This window comes from Myodes glareolus, chromosome 11 (assembly GCF_982192425.1).
Source record: "Myodes glareolus chromosome 11, mMyoGla1.1, whole genome shotgun sequence".
Classification (NCBI taxonomy): Eukaryota; Metazoa; Chordata; class Mammalia; order Rodentia; family Cricetidae; genus Myodes; species Myodes glareolus.
The window spans coordinates 25,844,243-25,868,383 of NC_142036.1; the positions used below are offsets into that span (position 1 = coordinate 25,844,243).

Consider the following 24,141-nt stretch of genomic DNA (forward strand, 5'->3'; position numbering starts at 1 on the left):
AGAGACAATAAAAAACACAAGCCAGGGGAATTATACAAACAGAAATCATGAGAAAATGATCAGGAACCACAAACACAAGCATAAACAGCAGAATGCAAGAGATGGAAGAGAGAATCTTAAGTGCTGAAGATACAATAGAGGAAATAGACTCATCAGTCTAAAAATCTAAGAAAAGTTTAACCCAAAAAATCCAGGAACACTATGGGACACCATGAAAAGACCAAACCTAAGAATAATAGGTATAGAATAAGGAGAAAAAGTTCAACTCAAAAACACGAAAAATATATTTAACAAAATCAAAGAAGAAAACTTTCCCAACCTAAAGAAAGATATGCCTATGAACATACAAGAAGTTTACAGAACACCAAAAAGACTGGATCCAAAAAAAAAAAGTCCCCTCACCACATAATAATCAAAACACTAAACATACAGAATAAAAAAAAATATTGAGAGCTAAAAAAAAGGGCCAAGTAGCATATAAAGGCGAACCTATCAGTATTATACCTGACTTCTCATTGGAGACAATGAAAGCCAGAAGATCATTGTCAAGCATTATGCAGACGTTAAGAGATCATGGATGCCAGCCCAGACTACTATATCCAGCAAAACTTTCAATCACCATAGAAGGTCAAAACAAGATATTCCAGGACAAAATCAGATTTCACCAATACCTAGCCACAAACCCAGCCCTACACAAAACACTAGGAGGAAAACCCCAACCCAAGGAAGTGGGCAACATCAACAAAAACACAGAAAACTGATGGTCTTGTAGCAGCAAATCCCAAAGAAGGGGAAAACGCACAAATTAACATCACCAACAATGAAAACTAAATTAATAGGAGATAGTAATCACTGGTCATTAACATCCTTTAATATAAATGGACTCAACTCACCTATGAAGACACAAACTAACAGACGGGATAGGAAAACAGAATCCATTCTTCTTCTGCATAAAGAAACACATCTCAACCTCAAAGAAAGACATTGCCTCAAAGTCAAGGGTTAGGAAAAAATTTCCAATCACATGGACCTAAGAAACAAGCAGGTGTATCTATCCTAATACTTAACAAAATAGTCCTCAAGCTAAAATCAATCAAAAGAGACAGAGAAGGATATTTTATATTAGTCAGGAAAAAATCCATCAAGAAGAAATCTCAATACTGAACATCCATACCCCAAATACAAATGCACTCTCTTGCGTAAAAATAACACTTCTAAAGTTTAAATCATACATTAAACCACACACTAATAGTGGGAGACTTGAATACTCCACTCTCACCACTGGACAGGTCAGTCAGACAAAAAATTAACAGAGAAATAAGGGAAGAAACATGTTATGACTCAAATGGACTTAGCAGACATATGTAGAATATTCCTTCAAAACATAATATACCTTCTTCTCAGTACCTCAGGGAACCTTCTCAAAAATTGATCACATACTCAATAACAAAACAAACCTCAACAAACACGTAAAAAAAAAATTGGAATAATCCCATGTATCTCATTAGATCACCATGGCTTAAAACTAGAAGTCAACAGCAATACTAATTCAAGAAAGCCTACAAACACATGGAAATTAAACAATGCTCATCTGAATCATCAATGGGTCAAGGAAAGAAATAGAGAAATTGAAGACTTCCTAAAATTCAAAAAAATGACCTCACACAAGACCCAAATTTATGAGAACTATGAAAGCAGTGTTAAGAGGAAAGCTCATAACACAAAATGTCTACATAAGGAAGCAGAAAAAAAATCCCACACTAGTGTATTAACAGAACATTTGAAAACTTTAAAACAAAAAGAAGCAAACTCACCCAAGAGAACTAGACAGTAGGAAATAATCAAATTGAGAGCTGAAATCAACAAAATAGAAACAAAGAAAACAATACAAAGAATCAATGAGATAAAGAGTTGGTTATTCAAGAAAATCAACAAATAGACAAACCTTTATCCAAACTAACCAAAAGGCAGAGAGAGACTATCCAAATTAACAAAATCAGAAATGAAAATGGGGACATAACAGCAAACACGGAGTAAATACAGAGAATGATAAGGTCATAGTTCAAAAACCTGTACTCCACAAAATTGGAAAACCTAAAATAAATGGAAAACTTTATGGATAAATATAACTTACCAAAATTAAATCAAGACCAGATAAACAAATTAAACAGACCTATAACTGCCGAAGAAATAAAAATAGTCATCAAAAGTCTCCAACGAAAAAAGCCCAGGACCAGATGGTTTCAGCTCAGAATTCTACAAGATTTTCAAAGAAGAACCAATTCTCCTCAAATTGTTCCACACAATTTGAAACAGAAAGAAACAGAAGGGGCATTGCCAAACTCTTTTATGTAGCCTCTCTTATTATGAGGCTACAATTACCCTGATACCCAAATGACAGAAAGAGAATTACAGACCAGTCTCACTCATGAATACTGATGCAAAAATACTAAACAAAATACTGGCAAATAGAATCCAAGAACACATCAGAACCATCATCCAACATGATCAAGTCAGCTTCATCCCAGAGATGCAGGAATGGTTCAACATATGAAAATATGTCAATGTAATCCATCATATAAACAAATTGAAAAATAAAAACCGCATGATCATCTCATTAGAAGCCGAAAAAGTTTCCGATAAAATACAACATCCATTCATGATAAAGATCTTGGAGAGAGCAGGGATACAAGGAACATACCTAATACATACATAATAAAGGCAATATACAGGAAGTCAGCAGCCAACATCAAACTAAATGGAGAGAAACTCCCAGCAACCCCACTGAAATCAGAAACAAGACAAGGTTGTCCACTCTCTCCATATCTATTCAATATAGTTCTTGAGGTCCTAGTAAGAGCAATAAGACACCAAAAGGAGATCAAGGGGATACAAATCAGAAAAAAAATAAGTCAAACTCTCATAATTGCTGATAATATGATAGTTTACATAAGTGACCCCAAAAATTCTACCAAGGAACTTCTACAACTCATAAACACTTTCAGTAATGTAGGAGGATACAAGATTAACTCAAAAAATCATCAGCCCTCCTGTACACAGATGATAAATGGGCTGAGAAAGAAATCAGAGAAACATCCCCCTTCCAGTAGATAGCCACAAATAGCATAAAATATCTTGAAGTAACTCTAACCAAACAAGTGAAAGACTTGTATGACAAAAACTTTAAATCGTTGAAGAAAGAAATTAAAGAAGACACAAGAAAATGGAAAGATCTCCCAAACTCTTACTTAGGTAGAATTAACATAGTAAAAATGACAATCTTACCAAAAGCAATCTATAGATTCAATGCAATGCCCAGCAAAATCAAAAGCAAAAAAAAAAAAAAAAAAACCAGGATAACGAAAACAATCCTGTACAATAAAAGAACTTCTGGGGGCATCACAATCCCTGACTTCAAAGTCTACTACAAAGCTACAGTACCGAAAACAACTTGGTATTGGCATAAAAACAGACAGGAGGACCAATGAACCAAATTGAAGACCAGGATATTAATCCATACAGCTTCGAACATCTGATTTTTGACAAAGAAGCAAAAAATATCAAATGGAAAAAAGAAAGCATATTTAACAAATGGTTCTGGCATAACTGAATATCAACATGTATAGGAATGAAAATAGATCCATATCTATCATCATGCACAAAACTCAGGTCCAAGTGGATCAAAGACCTCAACATGAAACCAGCCACACTGAACCTCACAGAAGAGAAAGTGGAAAGTATATTTGAACGCATTGGCGCAAAAGATCACTTCCTAAATATAACCCAAATAGCACAGACACTGAGAGAAACAATTAATAAATGGGACCTCCTGAAACTGAAAAGCTTTTTAGAAAGCAAAGGACATGGTTAATAATACAAAACGACAGCCTACAGAATGGGAAAAGATCTTCACCAATTCCACACCAGACAGAGGTCTGATCTCCAAAATATACAAAGAACTCAAGAAATTGGTCATCAAAAGAACAAATAATCCAATAAAAAAATGGAGTCTTGAACTAAACAGAGATTTCTCAACAGAGGAATCTAAAATGGCTGAAAGACACTTAAGGAAATGTTCAACATCCTTAGTCATAAAGAATTGCAAATCAAAACAACTCTGAGATTCCATCTTAAACCTGTAAGAATGGCCAATATCAAAAACACTGATGACAACTTATGCTGGAGATGTTGTGAGGTAAAGGGAAAACTTCTGCATTGCTGGTGGGCATGCAAGTTTGTACATCCCCTTTGGATATCAGTGTGGCGATTTCTCAGAAAATTAGGCAACAACCTTCCTCATGACCTAGTAATACCACTTTTGGGTATATATCCAAAGGATGTCTAATTGTGCCACAAGGGCATGTGCTCAACTATGTTCATAGCATCATTGTTTGTCATAGACAGAACCTGAAAACAACCTAAATACTCCTCAACCGCAGATGGATAAGAAAAAATGTGGTACATTTACACAATAGAGTACTACACAGCAGAAAAAAATAATGACATCTTGAAATTTGCAGGAAAATAGGTGGATCGAAAAAAACATCATTTTGAGTGAGGTAACCCAGACACAGAAAGACAGTTATCACATGTACTCACTCATAAGTGGTTTTTAAACATAAAGCAATGAAAACCAGCCCACAAATCACAATCCCAGAGAACCTAACAACAATGAGAACACTAAGAGAGATATACATAGATCTAATCTACATGGGAAGTAGAAAAAGACAAGATCTCCTGAGTAAATCGGGAGCATGGGGACCTTGGGAGAAGGCTGAAGGGGAGGGGAGAGGCAGGGAGGGGAGCAGAGAAAAATGTAGAGCTCAATAAAAATCAATAAAAAAATTAAAAATAAAGAACATTGATATTTCCCTTACGATGTATGGAGTTTGACCACATTATGAAAACTGAAGTAGGCAGCTACTAATACTATGTACTGTATTTTATCTACACGGGCTATGCAGAATTAGAGTCTATGGAGAGGGAAGGAGAGCATGAGCAGAATAGTAGTTGGTTAGGGCTGGAGAATCTGGAAGGAGAGTGAGGAGTGACTGCTAATGACTTCATGTTGTCTTTCAAGATGATGAAATGTCCTGGAATTATTTACTAGTGAACCTGCACAACTCTGAATACACTAAAGACCAATAAACTATATACTTTTCAGTGAGTGAGTTGAATGGCATGTGAGTTTATCTTGATAAATTTGTTTAAAATGAAAGTACACTTTTTACAGATGGTGGGGTCCACTGCAGTTCACTGCCATTTGACAGACACTGCAAAATGCTGGAAGAAAATGAAGCTAGCAGAAATGTCAGATCTTCAGAAAGCAATAGAGATATTTAATTGTTTAAAATGCATTTCTTTTATGTGATTTATTTTTAAAAGGGGTTCATAAAAAGGGTTTTGCTCTGTATTCCAGGCTAGCCTTGAACTTATAGTAATCTTCATGTCTCTACCTCCTGAGTGCCAGAATTATAGGCCTGTGCCATATCGCTTGCTAATGTGTTTTATCATCCTCACCATCATAATCATCACCACAATCATCATCATTATTTTCTTTTAATGTGTTCTAAGTACTTGAGAATTATATGACTGACTTCTTTTTTTATGACTTCTTAATTAACAACCTATACTGTATTTGCAGGCAGATTTTTCTGTTCCACCTGCTAGTTCCCAATTAACCACACGGAGACTTATTAATTATGGAAGCTCAGCAGATATCTTAGGCTTGTTTCTAACTAGTTTTTATAATTTAAATTAACCCATATCTTTTAATATATGTTCTTTTATGTGTTTCAATTACCTTTTCTTTGTAAAGCCCATGCTGCTTGCTCTGAGTCCCTGGTGTCTCCTTGCAACTCTGCCCTTCTTTCCAGCATTCTCTCTGCCCCAGGAATCCTACCTAGCTATTGACCATTTAACGTTTTATTAAACCAGTCACAGTGCCATATATTCACACAGCATGAAGGAATATAGTACACAGCATATATTGTTGACTTTAAAACATTTGTAGAGAAACGTTACTGAATTTCCAACATGAAAAAAGGCATCCAATAAGAGCATGCTTCTTCTCAATTAAAAAAAAACACAGTATAAAACAATACATAATTACCAGAGATAATTTGAAGGGGAAGCCGTCATGGTATGTACTGTTCATGATGATCAGCTTGGGAGCCATGCCTCCTGCTGTAAATACACCCAAAATTCCCCTTGAAGAATTTAGGTTTTCACTTTGGAAGAAGCAGTAGACTTTCTTTAGAAAAGAAAGAAATACAACAAGTAATGAAAATTTAATAGGGAGAAGCATACTGCATTAATTTATTGGTGAGGATAAGTTTGTGAAAACCCACTGCTGATAAAATTCTGTCTTTAAATGATTGCCATCTCCAGTGAGGAAAACCTATTTTTAGGAGCATGTCCTCATTAGCATCCTAAGGTTTTAATCCATCCTTGCGAAAGTGTTCTAGTCATAAAATTGTAAGTTTATATTTTTCATGAATATAAAATGAAAACCAACTAGTCTCACACGTAGAAAATATTTTATTAAAACTGTTGTGCTGTGACTAAATTAAAAGGGATTTAAATTTATTGTCCACTTCCCAGTCTTAAAAGAGATGTGGGGAGCAGGCAGAGATGGATATATGATGGGAAACCTCCTCCAGCCAATGGCCTTTGAGAGGCTGGACCACGTGGGGCATGTTCTTGGGTACCAAAAAGCCCTTGGGACCGCCCTCTCACTCTCTCCCCACTTGCCACACCTGGATGTTGGGTTCCATTCCTGATTCCTCACTGTGATCCATGAGTACCCTTTTAATAAAGAACACCTTAGTATACCCTATTCGGAGCTAGTGTGGGATTGATTCCCATTCCCCCACCCACATCTGACACGGTCTGCTTCAGGCATACACTTGCCTTCCCAGAGCTGTTTGCCCTGGGCAGAAAGAAGAAACTACAATGCCATTAGGACCAAGTGGGCAGAGATGGACACACATGCACATGCACGCGCGCGCGCGCACACACACACACACACACACACACACACACGTGCGCACCCAGGTTGGCAGAGGAGGACACACAAACACGTCTTCTTAGGACCATTTGCCTACGCAGGGAGAAATAACTACTTGCCCACCCAGTGCCTTGCTGTACCAACCGCCATTATGGTAAGCAAATACATGGTGAGATATGGGAGAGAGCAATTGAATGGTTCCTATCCTGGGGAGAGAGACAGATCTGAAGAGACAAAGGTGATGAGAAACAGGCTACTGTGGGAGGCCTGTTTGCCACCCGGGGCCATGGTGATGTGGGTCATGGACTGCTGCCTAAGGCTACGTCTGGGTTCATGACCCTGAGTCTGTCAGTCTCTTTTGATATCCGTGACTGCAATTACCACGAAAAGCCCTGAGGATGCCCAAGATCTGGGACACCACCCCATAAGGCCACATTGGTGTCCAAGCGCCATGTCACAGCAGGGGCCATCCCAATCTGTGTGGCCTGAACTGCCAACCGCAGCCATGGAGACAGGCAAGGGCCATGTTTTAGTCCATGAACCAACCACGGCAAAGGTCTATGTTAATGTCCACGGGGCCAGTTACCATCAAAGGTCATGTGAATGCCCGGAGTCTGGGTCACCACCTGGGACATTTTGTTGTCCACCTTGCAGCCAGGTTGAGTGCCCTGTGCAACCACCTGGGGCCATGGTGACATCCAGGCCAGGGATGCTACCTAGTACCATATCTAGGTCCACGGTCCTACAATAGCTGGAGTCTGTGTTGATGTCCATAGCCCACATGGTCACCAAGGACCACAAGGATAACTGGTTTCTGGGTTGCCACCTATGGCCACGTTAGGCTCTGAGGCTTGTGCTACTGCCACATCGAGCTGAGTGGCCTGCATTGCCACCAGTGGCCATGACTGGAGTCTGTGTTGATGTCCATAGCCCACATGGTCACCAAGGACCACAAGGATAACTGGTTTCTGGGTTGCCACCTATGGTCACGTTAGGCTCTGAGGCTTGTGCTACTGCCACATCGAGCTGAGTGGCCTGCATTGCCACCAGTGGCCATGATGTCATTTGGGTCTGAGCTGCTGCTGGGGACCATGTCGGGGTCTATGGCCCTACTACAGCAAGGATCTGTATAGATGCCCATGGCTCCAGTTACCGCCAAAGGAAGTATGTCTGCCTGGGGTCTAGGCCAACACCTGAGGTTATGTGAGTGCCTGAGGGTCATGTTGCTGCTAAGGTCATACAGATTGGGGTAGCCTGTGCTACCACCAGGGACCATGTTGATTCCTGGACCCAAGCTGTGGCAGGGGCCATATCTGAGTCTGTCGCCCTACTGCAGCTGGAGTCTATTTTGAGATCCTTAACTTCTGTTACCACTGAAGGCCATGCCACTACCTGAAGTCTGAACTGACCCATGGGGCCATGTTGAAGTCTGGGGACCAGGCTGCTCCTGGGCCTATGCCAATCAAAGAGGCCTGCACTGCTACCCAGGGTCACGGTGACATCCAAGCCCAGACTGCTACTGATAGCATGTCTGTGTCTGTGGTCCTGCTACAGCTGGAGTCTGTGTTGATGTCTGTTGCCTGTATTACCACAAAGGCCCATGTAAACCAAATGTTGTAATGATGTTGAAGTATAAAGACCCATACTGAGTTGGTCCCACCCCTCCTGGCCCTGGGATATGGGACCCCGATTACCCTGGCATGGGAAAGCTGGCCTCACCCCTAATTGGAGAGCCTGTACACCCACTTCACTCTCTCTCTGTCTCTGTCTCTGTCTCTGTCTCTCTGTCTCTCTCTCTCTCTCTCTCTCTCTCACACACACACACACACACACACACACACACAGGAAAGTTGGTCCTACTTCTTATCACCAGTGTGTGAGAGCTAGCTCCGCCCCTTACCTGAGGAGGGTTATCCCAGTGGCTAAGTCAACAGCCCAGCTACAACCCAGACATACGTTCAGGGCTATGAGTGGATACTCCCCAACATCAACCCTACATATGATCTGCTGGAGCATGAGCAGGGACTGGGCCTATGGAACCATAACCACAGGATCTCCATGATTTGGGCAACTTCAGAATATCCGAGAGAAGTTTCAATAAGGGTCCAGTACTGATAGTATACCAGAAGCCAGCAGCCTTGAACCTGACCAACAACACATTACACAAATAACATTTGCAAGTAAAACTGTTTGGACAAAAGAGTCTACTACATGATACACAGCAGATACCAAGGCCAGCAAGACAAATGAAGAATTGACAGAAAGGTGGGAAAGATAAAGGAACCAAGTAGTGGTTGCTGTTTGTTTGTTTGTTTGCTATTGTTTGTTTATTAAATCAATATTCTTATGTGCATTTTTTACTTTATTTATTTTTATATGTTTATCTTATTTATTGTTTTTTATCTTATTTCATTTTTAGTTTTTGTTGTCAGGGGGCAACACTAAAAGGTGAAGGGCAGATACCAAAAAACTGAGAAATAAGTGGGATTGAAGTGCATGATATGAAATTCCCAAAGAATTAATAAAATAATATTAATAAAAAATTTTAAAGATAGCTGTGGAAATGTCACACCATAAATGCTGAATTTTACTGAAAACCTAAGACAGACACTAAGATATATCTCAAGGCTCTCCTACCAATTAAGAATACTTTGTCTGGAAAAGCCCAGAACCAGATGGTTTCAGCTCAGAATTCTACAAGATTTTCAAAGAAGAACTAATACCAATTCTCCTCAAATTGTTCCACCCAATAGAAACAGAAGGAACATTGCCTGTAACATGACGGGGGCCGGCTTGTCGGGGTATCTGTCCCGCCCAGTGCTCAACAGCTGGCAAGCCCCAAAGGAAAATCAACCACACAGAGATCTCTATAAGTTATAAAACTGATTGGCCCATTAAGTCAGGCTACTTATTAGTTCTTATAACTTATCTTAACCCATTATTCTGATCTATGTTAGCCACATGGGCTCAGTACCTTTCTCGGTGTGACAGCTTACATGTTGCCTCTTCGGTGGTCTGTACAGGAATGGCTGAGAGAGCTTCTGCTTCCAGAATACTCCCAGTCTCTTTGCTCCACCCCTACTTCCTGTCTGGCTTTCCCGCCTATACTGCCTGCCTGGCCAATCAGCGTTTTATTAAAATATGATTAACAGAATACAGATAATTCTCCCGCACCATTTCCCTCTTTTTTTTTTTTAAACAAAGGAAAATACCCATAATCCATTTGTTGGGAACGTGGGCGTAGTATTTCAGGCTACTTCCTGCTGGTTGGGGGCGCTGATGATCTTATGGGGACCTAAAGAAAATTTAGAGTTATAATCAAGTCCTGACTGGAGTATCCTGTGAGACCTGATCATCTCAGGCAGCGCCTTGAATCCGTTCTGGATGTAGAACTCAGACATCTGGGCCATCTATTCCTGTCGGAGATTTTTCAGGTGGCCTCCCTTGGTCATACTGGATTTTTCTTAACTCAGAATGAATCCACAACCTCTTATTTTCTGTGAAAACAAAAGCAAAATCTCTTCTCCAAAGTAACATACCTTTTGACTTCAGTTTTGAAGCCAAGGTATTTTCAAAATTCCTATCTTGGGTTAGTTCAGCAGCATTTATAAACAAAAGTCTTTTAGCAGTTGTTGCTCCTTCCTCAGCAATCAAACAATTTAAAGAGAGCATAATAGCATACAGTATGAAGATTCTCTGTGCATTTTCCATCTTTATGTGGCTTTATTTTAACCTCTATTTCTTTTATTTTTACTTTTACTTTTTGAGACAGGATCTTTGTATATCTTTGTCCTGGAATAACACTGTAGACCAGGCTGTCTTTGAACTCACAGAGATCCTCCTGTCTCTGCCTCCCCAGTGCTGGGATTAAAGGTGTATGCTACCACACCTTGAACTCACAGAGATCTGTCTCTGCCTCCCAGGCATTCGGATTAAAGGCGTGTACTACCACACCTTGAGGTCACAGAGGTCAATCTACCTCTACCCCTTGAAGTCACAGAGGTCAATATGCCTCTGCCTCCCAGGCATTGGGATTAAAGGTGTATACCACCACACCCAACTACTCTCTTTCTTTCCTTTTAACTTTTAAGAACTTTAACTTTTAGCCTGCATATACACACTGTAAACCATTTAGAGGTTTTCTTCCTCTTTGAATCTCTCTTTACTGTATATTTTTTTTTCTGACCACATGAGCCATTAATTTACTAAGCAATATGGAGAGCCGTGGCTTTGACAGCTAGATCCAGCTCATTCCTTAGCATTTCAGCCTCAAGGCTGAGGTACCAGCCAGAGCTGTGTTCACTGCCACAACTCTATGGCGTTTCAAAGTCCTTGCCAGCAAGCAAGCTGCAGCATTCTGCTCACAGACCACACTCAGTCGGACTGCCTGCCTGAAAGAGTCAGAGTTTGCTCTGGCAGGACAGCCCAGAAAGCCGGCATTTTAAAACAGCACAGCTTTTTTCCTGCTATGACTGAAAACCGAAAAGCATGTGTTCAGCTTTTCACCAACAGCATTTAAGTGTTTTGTGGCAGGACCTCTTAATGAGCTGCAAGGTTTTGCAGTTAAGGCTGAGTCAGGAAGCCTCCCTTAGATGAGAGTGTTTGCTTGCTCTAGCAAACAGAGCAGACCTGAGAAATTGCTGCTACCAAGAAAACATGCTTTACTCTATTCTTTCCCAAGCTTTCTCACGCTTTATGTGGATTCAGTTATCCACGTTGGCGCCATATGTAACATGAGGGCTGGCTTGTTGGGGTTTCTGTCCTTCCCAGTACCCCAACAGCCGGCAAGCAACAAAGAAAAATTACACACAGGACTCCATAAGGTTATAAACTGATTGGCCCATTAAGTCAGGCTACTTATTAGTTCTTATAACTTATCTTAACCCATTATTCTGATCTATGTTAGCCACATGGGCTCAGTACCTTTCTCGGTGTGACAGCTTACATGTTGCCTCTTCGGTGGTCTGTACAGGAATGGCTGAAAGAGCTTCTGCTTCCAGAATACTCCCAGTCTCTTTGCTCCACCCCTACTTCCTGTCTGGCTTTCCCGCCTATACTGCCTGCCTGGCCAAACAGCGTTTTATTAAAATATGATTAACAGAATACAGATAATTCTCCCGCACCAATTGCCAAACTCTTTTTATGAGGCTACAATTACCCTGATACCCAAACCACACAAAGACATTGCTAAGAAAGATCAATCTCACTCATGAACATTGATGCAAAAATAATAAAATATTGGCAAACTGAATCCAAGAACACATCAGAAAAATTATCCACCACGATCAAGTCAGCTTCATCCCAGAGATGCAGGAATGGTTCAACATATGAAAATCTATCAATCTAATCTACCATATAAACAAATTGAAAAATAAAAACTACATGATCATCACATTATATGCTGAAAAAGCCTTCGATAAAATATAACATCTCCTCATGATAAAGGTCTTGGAGAGAGCAGGAATTCAAGGAACATTCCTAAACATAATAAAGGCAATATACAGCAGTTAACATCAAACTAAATGGAGAGAAACTCCCAGCAATCCCACTGAAATCAGAAACAAGACAAGGTTGTCCACTCTCTCCATATATATTCAATATAGTACTTATTGAGGTCCTAGCTAGAACAATAAGGCAAACACAGGAGATCAAGGGGATACAAATCAGAAAAGAAGAAGTCAAAACCTCACCATTTGCTGATGATATGATAGTTTACAAAATTCTACCAAGGAACTTCTAAAACTCATAAACACCTTCAGTGATGTAGCAGGATACAAGATTAACTCAAAAAAGTCAGTAGCCCTTCTTTACACAGATGATAAATGGGCTGAGAAAGAAATCAGAGAAACATCACCCTTCACAATAGACACAAATAGCATAAAATATCTTGGAGTAACTCTAACCAAACAAGTGGAAGACCTATATGACAAGAACTTTAAATCTTTGAAGAAAGAAACTGAAGAAGACACCAGAAAATGGTAAGATCTCCCATACTCTTGCATAGGTATAATTAACATAGTAAAAATGGCAATCTTGCCAAATGAATGTACAGATTCATTGGAATACCCATCAAAATCCCAGAAAATTCTTCATAGACCTCAAAAGAACAGTACTCAACTTCATATGGAAAAGCAAAAAACTCAAGATAGTCAAAACAATCTTGTACAATAAAGAAACTTCTGGAGGCATCACAATCCCTGACTTCAAAACTACAGAACTATAGTACTGAAAACAGCCTCGTATTGGCATAAAAACAGACAGGAGGACCAATGGAACTGAATTGAAGACCCAGATATTAATTCACACACCTATGAGAACCTTATTTTTGACAAAGAAACAAAATATATAAAATGAAAAAAGAAAGCATATTCAATAAATGGTGCTGGTATAACTGGATATCAACATGTAGAAGAATGAAAATAGATCCATATCTATCACCATGCACAAAATTCAAATCCAAATGGATCAAAAACCTCAACATAAAGCTAATCACACTAAACCTTACAAAAGAGAAAGTGGGACGTTCACTTGAACACATTGGCACAGGAGATCACTTCCTAAATATAACCCCAGCAGCACAGACACTGAGAGAAACAATTAATAAATGGGACCTCCTGAAACTGAAAAGCTTCTGTAAAGCAAAGGACACGGTCAACAAGACAAATGACAGCCTACAGAATGGAAAAACATCTTCACCAACCCCACATCAGACAGACGTCTGATCTCCAAAATATACAAAGAACTCAAGAAATTGGAGACCAAAAGAACATATAATCCAATTAAAAAGTACTACAGACCTAAACAGAGAACTCTCAACAGAGGAATCTAAAATGGCTGAAAGACACTTAAGGAAATGTTCAAAATCCTTAGTCAGAGAAATGCAAATCAAAACAACTCTGAGATTCCATCTTACACCTGAAAGAATGTCCAATATCAAAAACATTGATAACAAATTATGCTGGAGAGAGATATTTTATGTGGGGAAAGCGGAACACTTCTGCATTGCTGGTGGGAATGCAAGCTGGTACAACCCCTTTGGATGTCAGTGTGGCTATTTCTCAGAAAATTAGGAAACAACCTTCCTCAAGACCCAGTAATACTACTTTGGGGTATATATCCAAAGGGTGCTCAATCGTGCCACAAAGACATGTGCTCAACTATGTTCATAGCATCATTGTTTGTCATAGCCAGAACCTGGAAACAACCTAAATGTCCTTCAATCAAACAATGGAGAAGGAAAAGGTGGTACATTTACACAATGGAGTACTACACAGCATAAAAAAATAATGACATTTTGAATTTTGTAGGCAAATGGAGCTAGAAAACATCATATTGAGTGTGGTAACCCAGACCCAGAAAGACAAATATCATATGTACTCACTCATAAGTGGCTTTTAGTCATAAAGCAAAGAAAACCATCCTACAATTCACAATTCCAAGGAGTCTAGACAACAATGAGGACCCTAAGAGAGACAGACATGGATCTAATCTACATGGGAAGTAGAAAAAGACAAGATCTCCTGAGTAAATTGGGAGCATGGGGACCATGGGAGAGGGGGAGGAGAGAGGCAGGGAGGGGAGCAGAGAAAAATGTAGAACACAATAAAATCAATTAGAAATTTTAAAAATTAAAAAAATAACTTTGTCTGGGACTCATGAGATGCTTAGAGGTTAGGAAATCCTCATGCTGAGAACCTCAGTTCCATTCACAGCACACACATGGTTGTCCATAACAGTTTGTAACTATGGTTATGGGGATCAAACACCCTCCTCTGACTTCCCTAAGCACCTGTCTTGTACATGAGACATATCCATACACATAGTGAAAAAAGGCATGCACAGAAAATAAAATAAGTGAATCTTAACTGAAAAGAATACTTTGGGAGTTTGCTAAGTTTCAGGTTCTCTACCTTAAAAATGGGGAAACAGCCCAGAGGTGCACACCTGTAATTCTACTACTTAGAAGGCGAAGGCAGAAGAATACTGAATCCCAGGCTATTCTGAGTTAAGTGACAGACCCCACTCCTGCCTAAACAATGGAAATAAAGGGGTAGGCCTTGACAGCAACGTTAAAAATACCTAGTATAAGTTGGGCAGAGTGGAAAGTGTTTGAACAATGGAAGCGAGTAAAACTGACGAACTCCCAGCCACTGTAGAATTTGCAGTCTAGTGAGGGTGTCAGGAAGACAAACTTGTTGGCTGGAGCAGTGAGTGTATTTGTAGATGGATGGAGGGAAAGACAGACAAAAAGAATAAATCAGACATCAATTGTAGAATAAAATGGTGAAGGGAGAGTAGGAACAGAGGTGTTGATAAAGTCTGATTTAAAAACATTAATTAAATTTTTATTTGTGGTGGGGTGGGCTCGTCTACACATGCATGTATGAGCACCTATGCCACAGCATGCATGTGAGGCCTTCGGTTCTGTCCACCATGTGGGACCCGTTAATCAAACTCAGGCCTCAGGCTTGGTGGCAGCTGCCTTTATTTACCAGACAGCTTACTCGTCTGGTCTGGTCTGGGAAGTACTATTTTTAACAGAGTCCCCAGAGCAAAAGATTTCCCTCGGGAAAGGTCATGCGTGAAGATCAAGTTTCATAATGAACACAGAACACTTTGATTGTAGATACAAACACTATAAAAATGTAAGTAATGATTGGAAACAATGCTAAGGTGACATGTACTTCACTATAACTAGGTAAAAATGGGCTAGAATGCTAATTTAAAACTAAAAATAGAAACTAGAGGTGGTTCAGCGCTTAAGAGCCTTGTTGCACTTCCACAGGACTTTTGGTTAATTCCTAGAACCCACATTGTAGCAACAACTCTAACTCCAATCACTAGATGTCCTCTTTTGGCCTACGTGGGCATCATGCACACACACACACACACACACACACACACACACACACACACGTGCATCTTTGTAGCACACATATGGAGATGCAAGCAAAACATCCATACAAATAAAATAAAATAAAAAATTCTACAAATAATTTTTAAAATAGAAAAACTAAAACCAAACTTAACTAAAACTTAACCAAAGTGTTAAGTAATCTGTGTCAGGGCATACAGCCATAAACAGCAGGCCCGAGATGTGACCCCAGCTTTGGAAGTCTACCTTCCCTTTCCTATAGTACAGAATCACAACCAAAAAGGGCACAGGCTTCTCAAGAGTAATAAATTCAGAACTTAAACTAAATATTTATTTGATACGTCAAGCAGAAATTAGGGACCAAGTTAAAGGGGACTTAGGGATAAATTATGTGTTTTGGTGGAATGTTATTCTGTGTTTTTATTGTATTTGTCATCTAATTTCGGATAATCTGTGTGGTTTTTTATTAACACCTGTTTTTGCTAGCAATTGCTGTCTGAATTTTCAATTGTGTGTGTGTGCATGAGTGTTCGTGTGTGTGGACATGTGTGCGCATGCATGTATGTGTGCGTGCACACGTGCATGCATATCAAACCCAAGGATTCAAGCATGATAGGCAAGCACTCTTTCACTAAGCCATTCTACATGGTGTTAGCCCATGACTATTTTAATGTTCTGCTTTATTTTATTTTGTTGTTTGATTGCTTAAAAGTCTCCCATCACTTGAATGGAAAGGTGTGAGGGCTCACAGAGCTGTGAGCCTGTTCCATCTCGACTGGAGGTCACAGAGTTTGAGCTTATTTTTGCTCTCTCAAAGTTGTTCACAGCAGGTGTGGCTACAAAAGAGAGATTCTGACCAAGGGTATGGTTAATTAGTATTTTGAGTGTAGAGGTGGATCTCCTTGGATCTGCTCCACCTGGACAAAAGGTCGAAGAATATAAGTCTATTCCTTTTATCATGTTAATGAAATCTGGTGCCTCTCCCCTCCCTTTTGTAGTTAAGTATATAAGCAGGAGGGAGGAAATAAAGACAAATTCAGAATTCACTGAATGTTCCTCCCGAGGCTGTTCTGTGTTTCTGTCTCTTAATTCTCTCATATCTCTGCTCCTTTTGCTTAATAATTCTAAAACTCACGCTCCTACATATTAATTTTGTTGAAGCTGGTCTTCTACAGAAAGGTCACACCACCCCTTACACAAAATGACAAACACATCACGGTCCCTATTATACAAGGACTATTTCTTTTCTACGATCATGAAGTACGTTTCTCTGACAGGCTACTTTGTCAAACTTCAAAAGAACAAATTGGTTCCATATCAGATGAAGATAGTTGCAGGTGGTCTAGAAAAGAGAGATGGGCATCATTTCTTAACAACACCCACAGAGCATGGCTACCCAGGGTTATCAATGGCTAAAAAAAAATGTACTACCCTATCCAACTACAGACACAATTCCATAGAATCTCACCTTCCTGGACAGGAGAAGGCACTTACTTGAGAGACTACAGTGACACTGCATCTAAAGCTGGCCTTAAAAGGAACCAAAGGGCTATAATACATACAGTTAGTGGACTTTACCAAACTTTCAGTGGTAAGAAATAACTTGATTATTTTCTCTTTGGTGGGGAACTCGTCGCTGGAGCAAGCAAAGTTTTTCTCATTAATATCTTGAATATCTAAAAAACAAAAACAACAAAAACCGGTCAAGCTAGAAGGACTTACATGAAAAGTCTGGTAGTTGTGGTGCATGCCTTTAATCTCAGTACTTGGGAGGCAGATGCAGGTGGATCTGTGTGTGTTTGAAACCAGCCTGGTCTACAGAGCGAGTTTCAGGGCAGTCAGGACTGTTACACAGAAAAACCCTGTCTCAAAAAAAAAAATGTTGCAGTTTATGATAAAATAATCGGGCTGAAGAGATGGCTCAGAGGTTAAGAGCTTTGCCTGCTCTTCCAAAGATCCTGAGTTCAATTCCCAGCAACCACATGGTGGCTCACAACCATTTGTGGTGGGGTCTGGTGCCCTCTTCTGGCCTGCAGGCAAACACACAGACAGAACATAATAAATAAATATTTTTTAAAAAAAAAAAGAAAAAATTAATCCCACACTATCCCAGAATGGAATATAATAAAGATTTCTTTTCTTACAGGTAGACTCAGAGATCAGCAGTCCTCTGCATGAGCGGGGAACTAGAACCAAATCCAGGAGCCAAGGGCCACCTTCCCCACACACACTTTTACATGCATATATAGTACATGTGACCAGGCCCAAAGTGGACCAGTATCCTAACGGCTATTGGCAGCAAAAGAAGAATGTGGATTAAAAGATATGACTTAATTTAAGTTATAAGAACTAGTTAGGAAGAAGCCTAAGCTAAGGTCAAACTTTCATAATTAATAATAAGTCTCCATGTCATTTTTTTGTGAGCTGATAGATCAAAGAAAAAATCTGTATACATATCTAGCCACATATGTCTACATAAGGCCTGAGAAAGTTTTTTTAAAAAAAGTTTAAAACACTGAGCCAAATGTGGCTTCCTGCCAGGTCTTCCTGGTGACCAAGGTCTCTCAGATAGGCTCAGTGTACAGAGACTGCCTTCAGACTGGAACTAGCCACCAGTGCCATGCACTAAGGTGAGCTATGCCGGGTGACAGATGTAGCAGTTTAAAATTAGTCTCACGTGACCAGAGAACACTGCACATGCTTAGTAATGCTAGGTACAGACATAGAAAACTTCTAAAAAGGTGCAATATGTTTAAGAATGTGCTTAGGTGCTTAGGTATAGACATTCATAGAAAGAACAGTTTAAAGTAATAATGTCTTTGAAAAGAGAATAAAATAGCATATAAAAAGCCATGAAGAGATGGGAACTAGACAGGGCATCTGGGTTCTGTATGGTGCTTTATTGACTTTAAATTTCTGGATGCTGATGGGCAGAGAATGACAGCTGCTGAGAGACACTGGATTGTGGAAGGGAAGGCTGAATTAGACCAGCCTAGATACTTTAGGCATGACTTAACTTTATAATGGAAGTCAGAAAATGTATTACAGTTTGGATAGATAGATAGATAGATAGATAGATAGATAGATAGATAGATAGATAGATAGATAGATAGATAGATGATAGATAAAAAAGACATTGCCAGGAAGGGCCCGAATTTTAGACCAAAATTAGAGGGGAAATTACCATTAGATTTTAGTAAGAACTAAGAATAAATTTACTTTTTACTGCACATTGTCTGTACAACGCAATTGTTGCAGTGTTATTCTTCAGTTTGTCTATGTTAGCATATCAGTGTACCTCCCAAGGATTATAGTTTGAAATCAACATTTCTTTGCCTCACATGCAAACACTCTATATGTACCAGCTCCCAATATTTCAGAATAATTTAATTGTATCCCTTTTTTCACGTCAGACTGAACTATGCACTACGTCCCTCACATAGTCTGAGTTTACTACCTCCAAACTATTGTTTACCGTGTGTCCAATGCTGCCTTTGAAGCACACACTTTCTCATATGTGCATATACAAATTTTACCCACTTTAAGGACCTAGACAGACTGTTCTCTTCTATACAATGCCGGCCTTAACAACCTGCTTTTCCACGGTCAAATACAATCTCTCTTTGCTCTGACTTCTCTCCTTTGGTGACTCTCCAATATTGGCTCACAGCCACATATATGTCAGAGATTCCTACTACAATATTCGAACCAAACACTGGGACGATTTGTAGCTCATTGGAATCTACAGCACATTTGTGATTAGAAGGTCTGAATTCTTCTATCTATCCATTTATTAAACACCACTGTATCTCATCATGCATTCAGGATGCAGAAGGATCTCAAGCATGTGTGCACTATGGAAATGAATGTTTCCTTAACAAAATTTTTCTATTATTAAAGTTTTGTGTACTAATTCTATCTTTGTATTTCTTCAGGAAATTTTCCTTTCAATTTGGTAGTTTGAGAATTCATACATCAAGGAAAAGATTTTGTATCTGTTCAAATAATAAAATATTTGCCATGTATAATCTGCTTTTAATGTCAAACATTCTATGATTTGAAAGTGACAAAGTGTTGTTTTAAAAAAGTTTGTATACACAACTTGATAACAATGGGTTCACAATGACATTACTAGACACCTGGGCCAGAGTAAATAGATAACACATGAAAACAATGGGAAAATAATGAAAAATATTAAATGGACAATATTTGAACTGCAAATGAGGAAAGGATAAGAATAAGAACTCCGTGAAAAGAAACAGTCTGATACTTACACTGATTATATATCACTGCAGATGAAAATTCAAGCACATTCAAAAGTAGAATCAGAACATATATGAGTGGTGATTCCATCTGTTGAAATAAATATAAATAATTTCTATTCAGTCACTCTGAAAATATTATTTTGAGTTTTTAGACATAAAAAAACTACACAGAGGTGAAGAAAACATCTCTTCAAGTTATAAATATTTTCTATACTGTGATGAAAGCAAACAATGGAGCTGGAGGTCGAGAGCCTGCCTAGCAAACGCACGCCCTGGGTCTGATCCCCAGCACCCACATCACAACTAGCCACCAACAAAACCCTGGAACAGACACACAACATGACTAAGTTCTAAATTTATCTCCTACTGTGTAGTTCAAATATGTAAAAGTATGGACATTGAGAGAGACAGAGAGACTGGGGCTTGGGATTTTCTTCAATATGGCTAACAGTGGGCGAAGTGCGATTCATGATCCTAGATCAACTATAAGAACAAGAACCTGGATTAAAAAACACTCTAAAATAATAATGATAATAAGAATAATATTATCTTAATAATAAATAATAAGAAGAATGATAAAACTGACAATCTTTTTTTTCTTTCACTATCTTGACAATATTCTGACTACCTAGGTTTTGAAATAGTCCACATGGTCCCAGATTCATTGCATGTTCTTGCTGGGTATAGTTAGAATGCAAGTCTATGGTGCTCTTTATCCAGGGCTTTTCTTGGGTTGTATTTGCAGCCAACAATCGTGAGGGAGTTGTAATAGCAGGCCAGTTTCCATGGTGACTCTCCTAATGTCAGTGTTTTCCCACTGTGATACATTTCATGACCTGGGTAAGGATCTCTTATACAGAGTCATTTATAACAAAATTCACATATTGAAATCCTTACCCCTAGAATGTGATCCTATTCAGAGGATGAGGTCATTGAAAAAATGCTCTAACTGAAAGTGTCTAGTGCCCTAGTTGAGTAAACCTGGACCTAGAAGAGAAAATGAAGCAAAGACAGGGACAAGATAATCATATACAAACTCATGGGAGAGACCAGACAACATCATTCTCTCACCATCCTCAGAAGAAATGAACCATGGGCTGAGTGGTGATGGTACAACGCCTTTAATCCCAGTACTAGGGAGGCAGAGACAGGAGGAGCTCTGTAAGCTCAAGGCCAGTCTGGTCCACAGAGTGAATTCCACGACAGGCTCCAAAGACGAAAAGAAAGCAGAAAGAAGGAAAGAAAGGAAGAAAGGAAGGAAGGAAGGAAGGAAGGAAGGAAGGGAGGGAGGGAGGGAGGAAGGAAAGAAAGAAAAAAAGAAGGAAAGAAAGAAAGGAAGGAAGAAAGGAAGGAAGGAAGAAAGAGAAAGAAAGAAAGAAAGAAAGAAAGAAAGAAAGAAAGAAAGAAAGAAAGAGAAAAAAAATCACCCATGGTAACACTTTAACCTCAGGCTTCTGGCCTCCAGAATTGTAAAAAAAAAAAAAATCTGCTGTTTAATCTACTCGGTGTGTGATACTTTCTTATGGAACCCTAGGAAATGCTGTTGGACTTTGGGAGTGAAGGAATTAAAAAGAGCTTCAAATTGACACTCTGGCTATGCTTTTCTCTGTGAGCAATGGTGTCTTTTGTCTCTAACCTAGGAATCCCATGTCTTTTGCCAGCACCCAAGAGAATGGGTACAAGACTAACCTGACAACTTTAAGCAGACTGAAATCTCAGATGCTGGAGAGCTCCTGATAATTGCTTAGTGTTTCCCTCCCTCAAAACTTTCTTCGCTTAAGAACATTTAATGATAGAATGTTCAAATATCCATTGGATTCTAAATTTACAATTTTTATATTATCAGGGACATCTATATTTCATTTATTTGGTTATTTTTAGAGAAAGGGTCAAACTGTGCTGACCTGTAGCTCACTATGAATGCCAGTCTGTTCTTCAATCCACAGAGATCAACCTGCCTCTGCCTCCAAATACCAGGATCAAAGGCAAACACAACCACACAGCCTATGGAAGATTTTAGAAATTCATGTGTTATTTATTATCCACAAACTACGGGCCAGGCCCTATTGTTGAAGACGACATTCCATATCTCAGTGAATACAGAGAAGCTGAGCTGATGCCTGACTGGACTTCACCCTACTAACTAGAGTTCATGGTACCGAAAGGTACTTTGTTAAGCTACCAGAGGAGAAAGGTAACCACCACCCCAGCGACAAACCTGTGTCTACAAAGGTGGTCTGCCTGCAGGATTACTTTTCTGGTTGGACTTAAAGCCTGCTCCATGAAGTGGAACCCTAACACTGCTCAGCTTGCCAAGAACCTGAGACTGGATAGGGCATGGGCTGGGGGTAAAACCAAGTAATGTTTCGCTAACGGATCATAGCAATGAAACAACTCCTAGCAATATTCTGCTGTACCCATAGGCCAGTGCCTCACACAGTCATCATCAGAGAAGCTTCCTCTTCAATAGATGGGAACTAACACAGAGACCCACAACTGGACAATGTGTTGAGAGTGAGAGATTTGGAATATTCAGTCCTAAATGGGATGTCTCATCACACCACTGTCCACAGGGTAAAAGAGGAGGTGGAAAGATTTTAAGAGCTAGAGTGGATGGATGACTCCAAGTAAATAGAGTCCAGACACAACAGGACTGATCCACACTGAACTCACAGAGATGATGGGGGCATGCACATGGCCTGGGAAGGTTAAAGACAGATGGGATCCTGGCATTGAGGAGGAGAGTGGACATGGACTCCATCCCTAACTAAACGGCTATCTCCCATTGACATCAACTTACAAAGGAAAAATTAGTGTCCTTCAATGGAGTCTCACTGGATATATTAACCACACTTAAGGGTGAGTCCCATGCTTAGTAGTAGATGGCCAACACAAAACAAACTCAATGACATTTTTGTGGACTTTTTGTCTCACACTGCTTTGTTTAGGCATCTTTATATTCTTGTCTTATTGGTCTTTTGCTTATATGCTATGGTTTCCACTTAGAGGATTTTAAGGTTTTGTGTATGTATATTGCTTTTATTTTTTCCTCCTTCATTTACTTGTATGTTTCCTAAAGGGAGAGAGGCTGAAAGGGAATGGAACTGAGTGAGAAATGAGAAAGATTAAGGAGGAGTTGGGGGAGGGAAACTATGATCATAATATAGTGTATGAAAACATTTTTTTTCAATTTAAAAAAAAAACTCATGTTTTCAGTGACCTTAAGAAACAAGTTGTCACAGAGGAAAGGGAAGCAACCAGCCTGAGAAAGCACCATCATGGGGCTTGCTCAATTATGCTTTTGTGTAAGAATAATTTAAGCATTAAATTGAGATATGGTCCTCGTTTAATTTAAAAAACAATGCTATCATCAAGATTTTGTATTATTCACCTAAACATTCAAATTAAATGATACAATACCATTAGAACCCATAAGCTTTTCTCATTAGTTTCATAGAAATGCATTATACTCTAGGTCTCCAATTTGATGGACCTGTATTATTGTTATCCTCAATATTGCTCTAATTCCTTTTATTAAGTAAGCATAAAATGGTGAATTTAATTTTATTTGACTAGGCTATGGTTTTTTGACAGACGAACTAAGAACTCACTGTGAAAGACTTTAAACATTCAGGGAGGAAAGAGATCTGAGAGAGTTGATTCAAGGGAGACACCGTGGAAGTGGTCTCAGGTTCCCCATGGCTCTGCTACTAACTGCGTACTCCTTATTTCAGGATCCGGTGTTAGTGCTTAGTCTCTTAGTATAGTGACAGAATACACTTTAGGGTTTGTGGTGGTTTGAATAATTTGCCCCTTATACTCTCAGACACTTGAACGCTTGGTCCTCAATTGATGACACTGTGTAGGAGGTTTAGGAGGTGTCATCTTGTTGGAGGAAGCATGTCACTCAAGACAGTCGTTGAGAGTTAGTTCAATCTCTTTTATCTTTTACACTTGCAGTTCAAGCTGTGAGCCCTCAGCTTCCTACTCTT

General features: G+C 39.4%; 1 protein-coding gene across 3 annotated transcripts in view; it reads right to left on the reverse strand.

The window, feature by feature from the left end:
* The window catches only part of Catsperb (catsper channel auxiliary subunit beta), a 199,454-nt gene that overhangs the window by 173,917 nt on the left and 1,396 nt on the right, over positions 1 to 24,141 (reverse strand). The window contains exons 2-5 of one of the 3 annotated variants that reach the window (XM_087911569.1): positions 22,054 to 22,153; positions 20,159 to 20,237; positions 17,463 to 17,560; positions 6,113 to 6,253 (exon numbers count right to left, since the gene is read on the reverse strand). In XM_087911569.1, the coding sequence (XP_087767695.1) occupies positions 6,113 to 6,253; positions 17,463 to 17,560; positions 20,159 to 20,237 (318 nt within the window). In that variant the 5' untranslated portion in view covers positions 22,054 to 22,153. Of the gene's footprint in view, positions 1 to 6,112; positions 6,254 to 17,446; positions 17,561 to 20,158; positions 20,238 to 22,053; positions 22,154 to 24,141 lie in introns of those variants that run through there. The other 2 variants (XM_087911568.1, XM_087911570.1) reach the window with 2 other exon arrangements.